The sequence below is a fragment of the Passer montanus genome, unplaced genomic scaffold, assembly GCF_014805655.1.
Source record: "Passer montanus isolate IOZ18808 unplaced genomic scaffold, ASM1480565v1 scaffold50, whole genome shotgun sequence".
Classification (NCBI taxonomy): domain Eukaryota; kingdom Metazoa; phylum Chordata; class Aves; order Passeriformes; family Passeridae; genus Passer; species Passer montanus.
Window position 1 is genome coordinate 1,470,087 of NW_024369930.1, and position 15,093 is coordinate 1,485,179.

The window sequence follows — 15,093 nt, forward strand, 5'->3', positions numbered from 1 at the left end:
GAAAATTAATATGAAAATAAATTATATGTGAAGTGGAACAGAAGTGACACAAGCTGTTTATGTGTATTTTTGCCTTTGACTAGCATTCAGCACATACTGATTAGGAGATGGGCACTTTTAACAGATCCTCACCCAGTAAAATTTGATTTCCCTGAAGCCACAAATCCCACTAAGACTCAAATACACTTCACTCTTCTTGAACACAGTTCAAATTACTTCTTAGTTTTCTTTAATAAAATAATATTGCTTTTACCTTTTTTTATAATTTTAAAAAATTTTAATTTTTTTTTTTTTTATTTCACAGGACAACATTTTTAGAATGGAAGAGTCACACTTTGAAAATGGGCGGGGGAAAAGCCCTTATGATCCCAAACTGCTGACAGCTTCACTTTTAGTAGGTAGGTGCCACATAACAAGTTCAATGAGATGTGCATTCACTGTAAATAATTTGCCAGTTTTCTGCCTTTTTTTTTTTCTCCTTGCAGCACCTACAATAGGCATTTGTTTTATGCAATTTATTTCCAGGTTAAAGCAATTCTGGTTTACTTTTCATACAGTTGACCCAAGTGTCCTGAGGTGTAAACCAAGATTCAGGTGTCACAAGAGCTGCTTTGTACCCCTGCGGGACCTTGATTCTGCTAAGTGTTTTTCCTTTTCACATCTTGGTGGAGGCATTTTAATCACCCAATTTACTGGTTGGCCACACTGGTGGTCACACAAGCACAGCTGAGGGCTGAGTGAGAGCAGGAATAAATAACTCCTTACATCAGTTTTTCTGTCAAGGAATGCCTGTCACCCAACTTTACCTTGCATGGAAGCTGGAGATCAATGAACAGCCACTGGTCTGGGCCCTAAGGTGATGTTTCAGCTGAAGGGATCTGTCTGACAGTAAATAAAGTTAAATTCCTGGCCAGATCAAAAAGAAATAAATTAAGTGTTTCTGAATTGGTAATACTTCATTTCATGGAATATGTAAATATGGAGCAACTGGGCTGTGTCAATCTAATTGAACTAATGCAATTGATTTAATTTATCTAATTGATTTAACTTATCTAATTAAATTAAATATGTTCATTGTTATTACTTCACCTTCACAAAAAAGCCAAAAGGATGTTTTATGAGACTAAATTAGGAGGAAACAGATTCTTCTTTCTCTACACCTCTGCCTAGGTGTGGCCACCTTATCTTTAACATCTTTACATGTAACTTCTAGCAATTTATTACAACTTCAAATACAACAATAGTTTCAGAAAATTGGAGATTCTCATATCTCAGAAGTCTTCAGGAAATGACACATAACGAGATACATTAGTTTATACAGGTCTTTGTCCATATTGTTAGCCTAAGGCCCTGCTTACCGTCTGCCCTTCTTCTATTTACTTTGCATTTAAAAATTAAGCTATTCAAAATAGAGAGCAACACAAATTGAGTCCTAAGTGTGCCTCATTTCCTGATCTTAAAAGCTCATAATGATTCTGGGTGATGAGCTAACCTGGGGACACATGCTTTTTAACAGGAAAAACAGGAAAGACATCCACATCTTGCTGCAACTTGTACCCTGTACAAATAGAAAGAAAAAAAAAAGTGTGTAAAAGGCCAGTGTACAAATTGGTGCCTGGAGCAACTTGAATTTGTGACAGAGCTACTCTCAAGTGAATAGCTTTACTATTTACTTTAATATACAGTAAAGAAGAGAATGATGACAAGCCAGTATTACATGGTATAACCGGTATGCAACTGCACAAAGTCAACAGCATCTAGCTTTTCACATTCCTTTTTTTTTTTCCACTCAGTCTGTCACAAATATGATTATCTTACTTCCCTTGGCTTAGATTTCATGTCTTTAATACATCTTTGCTTTCTTGAGCCCACTTCCTGACACTATAATTTTCACTCCATGTATATTTTCTTCTAATAAAGAATAGACTGAGCAGGATCATTTGTTTTCAATCAGGCCTCAGTTAGAGCCACTGGGTGTAATAACACAATAGAAAATGCTGCAAATCGAGCATTCAAAGCCAATGAAAAATTTCTGCTTCAGTCACACAAAACTCAGGGTGAAGCTAAAATTAGCATTCCTGCATCCTGAACCATGAGCAGCCTTCTTTCTCTGCCTCCTTATAGTTGCCTCACAGCCACACTGCATTACTGATTATGATGTTGCATTTCCTGCGACCCTTTTCTGCAGAGTGTCTTTCAGAGGGTGTATGCCAAATTCACCACTGGTTCTTTGCCTAAAAATAACTCCTCTTTGCCCGAAAAACCTTTTTTTTATGGTAAAATGATGACCAAGGCAACATAATTTCCATCCCCAAAACAGCTGAGAAACATGGGATGAACTGGCCAAGCAATGACTGGAGATGGAGAGGTTTGGTCCAGCTGGTGTCCAAAGCAGGGAGTATGGGAGGGAAGCAGTGAGTGTGGGCATGAGGGCCAGAGGAGCCTCTTAGCCACAAAGGTGTAACAACAGGTACATGGATACACTGCTGCTTCTCTTGTCCTGGGCTGAGCTGTAACTCAGCTCCTCCTCGCCCTTCACGTGAGAGAATATTTGTCCTCGTAAGAGAATATGATTTATCTAAGATTTAAGAGGGGAGGTATGTAAAAGAATTCCCCAGCATTCATTAAAATGCAGTGTTATACTTAGTAATCGAAAGTAGCTATCAGGAAAGTAAAAAAAGGCTGGGAAGAGTAATTTAGATGGTTACTGAGAGGAGGGAAACATTATCTCTCCTCTTCATCAGAAACACTAAACAGTTATTTTGCAAAGTGTGGAAGGACAATATATTTTTGACACCATAACTAGAAAGTAAATTTTAGGTAAGTGAAATGTAGGAATTTGGGCAAAACATGAATGTTAATTTGCAAAAAAGTAACTTCAGGTCTTTAATAGCCATTAGTACCCAGGAGGCCTATTCTGTATTTCAGCTGAAACAAACTCTTACCAGTGTAAAGAGGATCTTCAATTTTCCCTCTCTCCTAAAAAAATCAATAGTATTTGAAAAAAAAAAACCAAACCAAAAAAAAAAGAACCACACTAAAGCAAAACGAAAATAAACAGTTCATCATTATTAAATTGTTCCAATATTTTTCCAGTATACATTCCTTGTTCTGTCCACCTGCAGACATTTTTCATTATTTTTTTAACAGTTGTTCATTAAAGTTGGTTATTGCTACCTTACTCTAAAGTAAATGCCAGCTGGGAACATGATACAAGTGGTTCCTAGTAATGTAAGACACTGTGCAGCCAGTCCCATCTCTGTGCTGCTAACTAAACAGTCTCCATGTGAGTGGGCTAATGCATGAAATGTAGAGACTAAGAAATCCCTGGGCACCACTCACGAGTATTCCAGTGCGGGATGAAAATGAGAAGCAGCATGGTTTCCAAGGAATATAATCACAGAAGAAAATGTCACTGAATGTGTTAGACTAAAGGAAGTGTACTGGGACAGCTGAAAAAAAATAAAACCTTCAGAGAAGGAGGCAGCATTGTCCCCACAACAGTTTGTTTAGGGAAATGACCATTTGAGATTTTCAAAAGCTTTGGTTATTCAGAATCCTCAAAGCTTTTAATGCTCCTGTGTCTTACTGATTTTTTTTCCTTTTACCATTCGCAATTCCTTTTAGATTCTAACAAGTATTTAATTTTTCATTTTTAAAAATCAGTTTAGGTGCCTTAATGCTGCCAAATATATATTAATATGATCTGAAAGTGTCTTTTCAGTAAATAAGAATTTTAGTGCTCTATTAGAAATTAGCTAGTAAGTACATATGAAGTTCAAGATTTTAAAATTACTGTACTTTCTGGGAAGTTTTAGTTATTTACTTCAAAAGAAGTGAAGTCAAACTACCTTTATGTCTGAAAATCTTAACGTTAGTGAATAAATCTTTTAACCAAGGATAGATTCCATTTGTGAAGCCTTTTACCACTGAGAGCAACTGTGACATTCAGGGCTTGGTATTTCCTATAATCCTCATTCATTCAACTTCCTTACTACTTTGAAAGGAAAGTTTACAGTTTTTTACTCTCCACAAATTATTTTCTTTCAGAATGCAATCTTACTTAAAAGCTGAATAGAAACAATTTATCAGATAGATGCACACTGCAGTTTTCAACATCTTTGTACCTCATGACCTTAGGAAGTTATTCAGAGTTCTGTGCTGTTTATGTAAATGGTTCCTCCCCTCCAAAAATTAGCATTACTATGGACTTTAATTGTTGCCTCTTTATTTAGTGATGTCAATATATGTATCTCTGTTTACATTAATGTGTCAGCATGCTACTCCTTTACAATAGGTGTTTTTTGTCCAAAACATCTTTTTTACCTACGCAAACAACTGAAGGCCATCCTTTAGTTTTGGACAGTAGTTCCTTTGTGCTGCTGGGTTGGAAATACAAGTTGACTAATTTTTTTTTCCTGCTTTTTTCTTTCCCTTTCATAAATGTTTGTCAGTTTTCAAACTATTAATTTCCACTTTCTTCTTAAAGTTTATAAAACTTATTTTTAAACTGCTGACAGTAGAAGTAACACAGTGAAGACTATCTGTGACATTAAATAATCATTTTCCAGGCTAGCAATGAGTAAATTTCAGTCCAAAAGAAGGTATGCACAGGGAAATAAAGATGAATGTATTTCTATCTAGACAGGAGGCAAAATCCTCATATAGCTTTTGCATAGCACTAACTCAAAGGATGTGCACATCTGGGACATGACTTGAGGCTCACCCTGAATTTTGCAAAAATTATCTAAAGCCTTACAAAAATAAATGATATTCCTTGGTATTTCTGTCTGGAAGAAGTCAAAATCTCCTTTTTACATGACTACAGCAGATCAGTTCAAACTGCAGGCACTGGTCTAGGTATCCTGAAACTTGGAGGGGCTGTAGTAGGGAGGATAGAAAGGTCAGACAGTTTTCTACAGACCCTTCCTCATTTGAAACATGCTGAAGCCAGTTATTGGCAAAACTTTTATCCTGTCACTACTGAAGAAAAAGTATCAGCCACAAGAGCCTTATGGTGTCCTCTTGGGTTGAGCTGAGTCCAGCTCATTTCCATTGGTGTGGTGTTTTATATCAAGTTAGAAACAGAGGTGTCAAAAAGACCTTACAATTCTAAATATTTCAAATATACAATTTTCATTAGTTTTCTAATTGTATTTGGTTAAATTTTAGCAATACAGTATTAAATATAGATTTTTTTCTTGACTGATTGACCTTTAGATCTGTTGATAACTAAGAAGAAAAATAGCTCTTGTTGTTTTTTCCTTTCCCCTTTGATTTCTATTGATTTATCAGAACTCACTAGGGATTGAAAGACAAGAAAATGAAGATAAGGTTAAAGAAAGGTTAAGCATAGCATCAAAGCCCTTTTCACAGGCAAAAAGGTTTTATGATCTTTAAAATCTCAGCTGCATACTCTGTACATAATAATAACTATAATTAAGTGATTGTCTCCCTTAAAAAAAAAAGTTGAAAATGACATAGAAGAATGGTAAATGGTTAATTAATGATATGCTGTTCTGTTTCCCTTCTGATTACACCTCCTGCTGGGCATGACTGGTCTATTTGCTTCTAATCTCTGCTGTGAATTCATTCAATTCCATGCCTTTCCGCTATCATATTTTCACCCTTCCTGACTTTCACAACTACCATATGGTTACTCTAGGTTCAGTCAGTGATTTCATGGTGTCAGTGTTCGGGGGAAAAGATGACAGTGATATCCAGTAGGCATGCTTGGATCTGGTTGTCCTGACATGGAAATACCTAAAATTGCCATGAAAATTACAAACTTGTTCTTAAAAGGGTGTTTTAAAATGAGGATATGGTGGAGTTCATCATGACCATGAAAAATGTATTACCTTAGCTCAAGAAAGAGTTATTTTATCCTCAAATTTGTCTTTTTCACAAGGGACCCGTGTAATATGGGTAGTTTGAAAGTAGTAACTGGAAGGAATAATGCTTTTTAATTCCATTTTAACAGTGTAGGGTAAGTTATCTCATTTCACATACACACGTAGAACACAGTCCTAAAAATACATTTTTTACATTTTTGATTCAGAGTGATTTCATGGACAAGCTGTAAATTAATGTCAGAAAGATATGTGTTGTACTTTGATCCCTGGTTCTTTCTGTGGGTCTCATTACAATGTCATTATTATTATTATTACACTCTCTTCCAGCTGGCAGGTATTTAACTTGACCTGCCTCTTAGAATTTAGACAGTCTCTCCCCACCCCCTCTGTCTCCTCTCTGTCACTTTCAGCTGGCTGAGGAGGGATACACCGGGATGAGTTTCATCTCCAACTAGGCTGTGTATGTGCCATTTATGGGCTGAAGTACCACAGGTCAATTTTTAGTTCAGTTGTTCACTGTGAAATACGTGGAGGTCAAGGTAGGAGGGAATGATCTCGTTTATTTTCTCCCTTAGCTGTTGCCCTTTGCCAGTACCAGTTACGAAGGTGGCCAAAGTTGAAAGGAATGTTCTGTCTTTCCTTTAAAATATACTGTTTTCTGAGGATCTGCTCAGAAAAAAAGAGTAAAAAACAAACCACAGGAAAATGGCAACAACGGCAACAAAAAAAACCCACCACCACCAACAAATCCCAAACAAAAAACCCCAAACAAAACAAAAAAGCCCCTTAAACGAACCAAAGTAAAAACCACATAATTTCTATAGGAAAAATTGAAGGGACCTAAGGACTTTCTGAACCAAAAGTGATTGAGCTGGACTCTTCAGTTCCTAGAGTCACATAATCCCAGTAGGTTGGAAGGTCTCCAAACCAAATTCCTGTTCTAAACAGGGCAATTTCAGAGTTAGGTAGGTTTTCTGGGGCTGCATACTCCTGCCTGCCAGGGTAGGTGCACTGGCTGCCACTGTTCCAGCCTAAGAATTCAAGCACATTTTTGCAAAGCACACCAGCAGTCTGCAGATACAGCTCATTTGCAAGAGGTTACTATTAAGCTCTGCAGTGAGAAATTTGGTCTAATCTCTATTTTCAATGACAATACGTTGCATATGGCTTGTTGTTTTGTAATTTACTCATTATCCCTATTAGTGAAATATGAACATATGACAGCTTTCTCTGAGTTACCATGACTGGAAAATTGAGGAATATTGTTTACAATTGTGTCCTCCCGCAGATGGAGAGCTGTACTCTGGCACAGCAGCAGACTTCATGGGCAGGGACTTTGCCATTTTCCGAACTCTGGGGCATCACCATCCCATCAGAACAGAGCAGCACGACTCCCGGTGGCTAAATGGTATGTAAAATGTACATTTCTCTGGTTACACTCATCCAGCCATTAAAGACGAGCACACAGCTCTGTTCCAGCAACATCTGTGACATATACACTCCTCTTTTATTTGGGGCAGAATTCTGTCTTAAAACAGTTAAACTAATCAAAAGTGATTTATAAAGAAGCATTTTTGGTTTAATTACACTGAGATTTGTGGAGTGTGATTAAATTTAAAACATACACAGACACTATGAGGAGCATAGTCATGCAAGTTGGATAGAAGCTCCAGGCTTGAGGCATCAGCCACACATGAACACAAAGTAGCTCCAGAGCCTTGGGCAGGATTGTGCTTTGTACAAGGTTTAATTTTTGCTGGATTGAAGGGGACACTGGCCACATCCAGCCAAAAGTCAACCAGCAGAACTTCATGAGCAAGCCAGAGTTGTCAGGAGTTTGGGAAAAGAGAAAAGGGTCCTGGGGATTCCAAGTGATTTGGTTTCAAAACAACCAAGGCACAATAGCTTCCATTATTGTATGGATATTAGTAATCAAGCCTGTGGTTTTTTATTTGCATGTCTGAGGAGGGAAAGATAGTTTCAGAGGAAATTTGATTTTGGCTTCATGTACCAATATACTTTAGAATGCATCTGAGTACTCTATCCAAGTCCTACTGAAGTCAAATTTCCAACAGCTCAAATGGAATTACACTTGGCTTTAGTTATACAAGGATATGAGCATTTTGGAAATAAGAATTCATTGTCTGAAAAAGCTGATGTTTGAATTAAGTAATACTAACTGTAGTAGCTAAGTTAATTTAAATTTTAATTTTTTAAGAGTTAACGAGCTCTGCTTTGGCTGTACATACTGCTTGCACCTGCCCTCCTGTTTTTGAATTCACAAATGATTTTATTCTTAGACATTTTTTGCTCCTAGCCATATTATTTATGTCTCTGATGAGGTTCAGGCTTTCTTATGTGGTTTTACAATTTAGTGCAAACTGTTCACACAAATTTTAATGTGTAAGAGCAGAGTATATTTAAAACACAATTTGTTATTAGCTAGTCACAACCTTCTAGAATCAAACTGAATATCACATTAGCTGTATGTACAATCCATAACAACATCAGCCCCTGACTCATAATTAAAACCACAAGATGCTCTTGCAAGTTGGATTAACTCTATATATTACATTGGATACATGTATCATACAAGTGTGTAAATGACAAGTATGGAGCTGCCTTTTAATATGACAAGTTTATTAATCTGATGCATATCCTGCTAAATTTAGTTTTGCTGCAATTCATGTGGACAACTATCTGTCTGAAGAACAGATTCAGGTCTATAACATTTCAGTTCTACAATCTGTGTTCACCTAGTAGCACAAAAATTATATCCATTTGGTTATTTTATTATGACAGTAAACGATTTCTGGACTTCAGGAAACAGTAAAGTACAAGGGTTATAGACATACCCATCTATCTTGATACCTGGTAGAATAATAATGTATTAAAGATGACCAACATCAACTTCAGTTATGATAGTCGTGATGACATTTTAAACCCAGTCATGCAAGCAAAATCTTCTTTTGTGCAGTAGATTTGCACAATGACAGCTGAGTCAGGAGGATTTATGCAGTGGGAAAATGCAGCCATTGTCCACAGGCCTTGTACTTCACTGCTGAAAATGTGTCATTCCGTTGTGGATTCGGTTATCAGTCTTTCAGCACTACATGTGAGAACTGCTTTTCCCAAATTAGCACTAAGGCTACATCTGTGGTGCAGAAACCACAGCTGCTTTGTGCTCAAGGTGGGGAGCTGATGAACCTCAAGCTTTCTTGAATTTAAATATTTTACAAAATGAGCATAAAAGTAGAAAGACAGCATTTTTTTTTTTATATCCCAGGGTGAAGGTGATTTCTAACTCTTAAATAAAGTTCTTGCACTATATTCCTGTATGGAAAGTTTCAAACTTAATTTAAAACAAGATAAGAATCAAATTGAAACCTTTAGAAATTATTCTCATAACTGTCCATAATTTAATAGAGAACGATCCTTAAGTCCATTTTTGAAATCTCTCTCTCCACTGCAACTTAATACATTTACCTTCCTAATATGGAAAGATTGGCCTAAAATCTGCACTACAACATTCCTATTAGAGGCTCTGAGGCTTTACTGTTAATTTCCCAGTGATAAGATCCTGGCAGCCTTTCCACACAGCTCTCCTAATTTCAGCATCTAACATGGAAATCCAAAAATGATAATAGTTCAGGTTTGAAACTCTGCAGGCATGCCGGCCCTTTGATTATTGTTTTTAATTTCTCATTTTTCTTCTTAAAATATAATTACAAATAGAAGGTCTGTGTTTGTATGTTGTTAAAGTGGATATGCTTTTAATGAAACAAGCTCTCATTGAAGATTGAGGTGTTCACTGCTTTCTTAAAGATCTATACAAACTATTTTTGAACCTTACGTTTGCAGACCTTTATAAGTTTTTTAGTGAAGACGTGAATTTCTGTGTAGTTGTGGGTTTGCTTTTGTAGTTGCTTTTTACAGTGTGCTTAGCCTCAGGTAAAAAAAATAGTATTCTAAGGGGCATATACTGAAAGCTGCAGAAGAGTTCTGATCAAATTCTCATCTCTGTAGATTTTAATAGTTAGGTGGTGAGACATCCAGTTCTAAGTCCTTGCTAGTGTTTACTTCAGTCAGAGCAGGAGCTAAACTTTTCCATACTGAGGCTAAGGTCAGAGATGACAGGGTGCAGAAAACACAGCTGATTGGTACCAAAAATGGAGAGGAGAAGACAGTTGCACGTGAAGAGCTCGCAGACTTTTCCCAGAAATTGTCTTGCCCTGAACTGGCATAAAAGTAGAACAACATTACACAGAGTGATTAAGTTTTTGGGATTTAAGCAGGAACACAGAGTTACTACAGACATCACATAGTCACATTCTGGGGATGCTCAACCTTCTTAGGGGAATTGTATGTTTTGGGGAGCTGTGCCCAGCCCAAGGGAAGGTGCTGACCAGCAGCTCGTAAAGACTTCTTAAGTCTCTTAGAGATATTAAATACTCACAGGCTTCTAAAGCTTTCATTTTGTATAAATAATTAAACAGTCACCAAGCCAAATAAAACAAGGGAGACTGATTCTATAGCCATGTAGTCAGGGCATTCATCTAGAAGCTAGGGAACTATACATCAGTCACTGTAGCAGTGTATATTTAATTATTGATACAGGGTTGGCCAGATGTGACAAGGAAGCATTTGCAAAAACACAGTAAAATATGCTGGTGCTCAGAGAAGTCATCTTGGACATGAAAAGCTTCAGTTCAGTGCCCCAGACTGAATCATGTGCTTTGTTATAAGCCATGTTCATGCACACATCAAACTTTACTGGCTCCTCTGGTACGTGCATGGAGTTTTCTCTGCACAAAAGAAGCTTTGGCAATCTACACAGTCCCAGAGAAGGTCAAGAATTGTTTTGAATTCTCAGAAAAAAAAAAAAATCTGAAGTTGAAAACAAATCTTCTGTACAGCTTTACTATAAGGAACAATGGCCTTGATGTTACATATATATCTCAAAAGTCGTGCCTATTGGCAAGTACAGGATTCCTCTTAAATGTGCCATTGCCTCTCATAGTTCAGAGCCATAAAGTTATTTTGAAGAAGTATGGATCACGTCCTGCTTCCATGAACTGCTGCAGAAGTTAAAAAAAAAGATGAGTAGAGTGCAGGTGGGAGCAGCTTCACCTGGTGCCAGGGAGTTCCCTGCTGCACAGCAGGCAGAGTTTGCTGTACACCATCCCCACGCCTTCATGCAAGGGCTGAGGGCATGGCTGGAGGCAAAAAGGAAGAATTGGCAGTGCAGTCTACCAGAGCAAATGCTGAGCAATGCAAAGGCAATGCACCCAAGGCAGTTTTCAAGCTGAAGATTAGAGGAGTGGAAGGAGAGAGCTTAAAGCTGCTATCATCTTCTCTGACTTAAGCACAGGGGATCTGGCCTTAAATTGTTAACATTTTGTAAAATGAATAACCATAAACATTTATTTTAAAAGCAAAGCAGGATTGGGCTGAGCAAAATCTGAAAGGAAATGAAATCACAAAAGCTGCATTAGGATAGTATTATGAATCTGGTTTGCACCCCAGAAATACTGGCCTCTCTCACCCTCTTTACTAGACTTGGGGTTAAGAGAGATTGTCAGTCTGGATTTCCAGACTTGGCTTGGAATTTCCTTGCTTTTTATGGGTTTAAACCACTCTGTGATATTATTTTAGCATACTTTCCATGGCTTAATTTTTAAAGTGGAATGGTAACTGTGCTTAGTTCCCTGAGGTTATTGTCCTTGGTAATCTTTGCTTTACAGTTACATAAACAGCTGAGAGTTATAGAAGCTGAGTGACTGTTCAATAAAAAAGAAAATGCCCTCTTAAATTTAACAGGGTCCAAGGCAGGAAACACGGACTTGATACTCTCCTGGCATTCCAACAGAACTGTAGACATCACTTTGTGTTGTTTCCATTTCAGACACTTTGTTGAATGTCCCAGCATTGGCATTACACACACGTGGTCTTGAGTATATATGTATTGCACAGTAGACTAATGTGTGGCAACAGAAAGAAAAGCTTGCAGATAGTTTACAGGATTTTTATCTCTCTAATAAAATGCATTAAATGTGTCAAAATGTTAGAAATTAATTACTCTTGCTGAGACTTGGGTGTGTACATATTCTGATCCTTGAACCTACAATTAGTCTTTGGTCAACCACACCAAACCCTTTTCCTAGCTATGTATAACCACTGATGGCCCCCTCTGCTGTGCCACTCCCTTGCTCCTAAATGCCTTTCTAGCTTCCCATTTTCCAGCCCACCTCCTACACATTCTCAATCCAGATATACACCATGCAGTAAAATACAGGTATCAGCTGTGGAAAGGGGCCACAGAACCCAACCATCCTGGTACCTGGGGTTGCTTCATAAAATATACCTAAGATATTATTGGAGGAAGGAGGTCAGGGATGCTACAAATACAATAAATCTCCAGCAAGAGAAGAGCTATTTAAACAAAGGACATTACAAAAAAAAAAAAAAAAAACACAAAAATAAACCCACCCCAACAATCAAAACTGTGAATTGTGCATGAATTTATTTAGTCTTCAAATTAGAAATCTTAAACTATGATGGCAATGAAATTAGAAAAAGCTGTCCAATAGAAGTGGTCAGTAAGGCAGCCTAGCTGGTTTTCAGAGGAACTCAGGTAACATTTTTGTGTTGTTACATAGCACACTTGACTACATCCCAAGTGACTAAGTGAGTAGACTAAGAAGTCTCTTCCAAGTCTGCATTACCATGAATTTACAAGGACATATTTAAACAACCTTATGAGTGAAAACACTGAGGGAATTTTTCTGTATTTGTCATTTTTTTTGTTGTTGTTCTTTTGCTGTTAATTTTCCTGTGAAAGGATCTCTTGCATTTAAAAGAGGCATTTCTGTATTTGAACAGCTGATACGTCCTGTCATGCAGGCTGTAGTGTGGACTGAGTTCCACACTTTCCCACCACGGCTTACAGAAGCATGAACGACTCCGACCCTTGTGGAACAAAACATGTCCGTATATGCAAGTCTCATTTCTCACTCAATAAGTCCTCCCACCCCCCCATTCCCACTATCTTCATTGCTAAGAATAGTAATAAATAATTTCACACTGATAAATTCCATGTGTGACAAATGCTAATGTCACCTAACACAGTGCTAGGAAGTGCTCAGAAACTATGGTGACGGTGGCATAGTACTGTGAACAGAATGGCACACAAATTCAATTTACAAGGTTTGGGGTTTTTTTCTCCTTAAGTCTGTAGATCCATATTTGAGAGATTGAGTATGAATTTTAAGTTGTTTTTCTCATTGCAATCTAACAAGCTTTATCTATATACATATTTTGGTACAACCAATTATTTTTTCTCCTGGAAGGTATGTAGAATTTCTGAAATCAGAAAATAAAGGGCTCCTTCTTATTGTTATTACTTGACATTCGTCCTGTCAGTAATCTGAAATGGTTACAGGTCAGGAAGCCAAAGGCCCTGCTGAACACTTGACCAGAAGATACTCGTGTATTTGAACCAGTTGATTCAGTCAAACCTGTCTGAAAACTGTTCCCTGTATCTTTATACAAAGTAAGAGAAGCATTTGGTTCAGAAATCAAAGACCAAGTAGCAATTAGAATGTGCTTAACAGTTTCTCTGGAGGTGAGAAAGGTCATGAAGATGGTAGGTGGAGACAATCAGAAATAATAAAATCTTCCCATCAAATGGCCTAAATCAAATTATTTTAAATCATTCTAGGAAAGAGATGTTCTTTCTCATTCTGTATCTCTCCCATGCCCCCTAGGATTCGGTCATTTTCTTCCTTAAATATCAGTGCTGTGGATGATATTTTGTTCTGTTTAGGTTGACAAGTTTCAGGGTTGGAGTGGAAAAGCAGATAGGAAAGATGAAGCAGCAGAGAACATTCTCCTGGTCTGACTGCACATTTTGAAGGCTTCCTGTAGAGAATATTACCTGGAGCAGGAAGACTTGCATCAGTAAACATACTGGTCTGTGCTATAGCCACAATATGCTCCAGGAAGTTAGGATACAAGTTAGTCCAGGAACATGACTTAGGATATGTGTACATTACCTGGTTAACCTGGGCTCATTTATGGGTCAGCCTTACTAGCCACACTAAAAAAATGTAGTAGCTGGGAGTGTAGATTAAAAGCCATGCTTTGCTGCAATTTATTCATTATGTGACTCCCTTTATAGTGCATATAAGATCAGAAATAATGGTAGAGCTTAGAGTTCTTGGTTCACTGCTTCCACTGGAGACCAGAGAAGTTTCTCTGCTGTATAAAATGCAATTTTAGGAAATAAGTTCATAGTTCTCAAAAACCCCAGTCACAGATATGACCCCAGTCCCAACCATATCACTGCAGCATAGTCTTTCTAAAAAGAGACTTGCCAGTGATGACCAGTTTGAGATCTGCACTCCTGCGCACTAAATGGATCTATTAGTGATGTCCCTTAAAATTTCTAAATTTTAAGATTTTTCAGTTGTGAATTGAAAGGTGAACATATCAACACATATCAACAATATGACAACCCAGTAAATCCTGATGAATCTCATGTTGGGGTGAGATCTGAGAGTGCAGCCATCCCCATAACCTTCTCTGGAAGGCAGTTGGATGAAAAAGCCAGAACTAAGCTCTGGTTGATTCTGGATGTGGATAAATCAGTGTACCTCTGTACTAGGTAAAAGTGGTGATCTCATTGTGGTGTTCAGATTCAAATTTTATGATGCAGGTGAGTTGATCTCTGTAGTCATCCTTTAGAAAAATAAATCCAATTCTCAGCTGCTTCTTGCAGCAGCAGAGCTGTGTAGAAATGCATCTGCATGAGCACACTCCAGGAATACACTCAGTTGGAGGAGCAGAGTTCTGTGCCCTTCTCACACTGATAAAAAAATACCTGAAATTTTCCAATTATCAAGAGTCCCTGTGTTATTCTATCTCCTCTAAAAAGCATTTTTCTTTTCTTTTTTTAACCCTAAGATGGATTTTTTTTTTCCTATGGATTTGTTTCAATGATAACTTATACAGTTGGCAGTGGATGCCTTTATAAAGTCTGCCCACTTAAGGTGACAAATTTAGTATATTATTCAATCAGTGGCAATAACCTCTACTAGAAAGCTTTGTGAACTACTTTCAGTTAATGTATGATTAAAACCATAATTTCTATCTATATATTTATCTATCAATTTATCTATCTATCTGTTACCCACATGCATCAGTTCATAGTAAGAGTCTCTCTTTTCCCTGGAAATAAATC

At 37.5% G+C, this 15,093-nt stretch overlaps 1 protein-coding gene across 3 annotated transcripts in view; it reads left to right on the forward strand.

The window, feature by feature from the left end:
- SEMA3A (semaphorin 3A) overlaps positions 1-15,093 on the forward strand; it is a 278,963-nt gene that overhangs the window by 211,215 nt on the left and 52,655 nt on the right. For all 3 annotated transcript variants that reach the window (XM_039723771.1, XM_039723769.1, XM_039723770.1), the window contains 2 exons: positions 305-398; positions 7,141-7,260. In XM_039723771.1, coding sequence (XP_039579705.1) covers positions 305-398; positions 7,141-7,260 — 214 coding nt within the window. The remainder of the gene's footprint in view (positions 1-304; positions 399-7,140; positions 7,261-15,093) is intronic.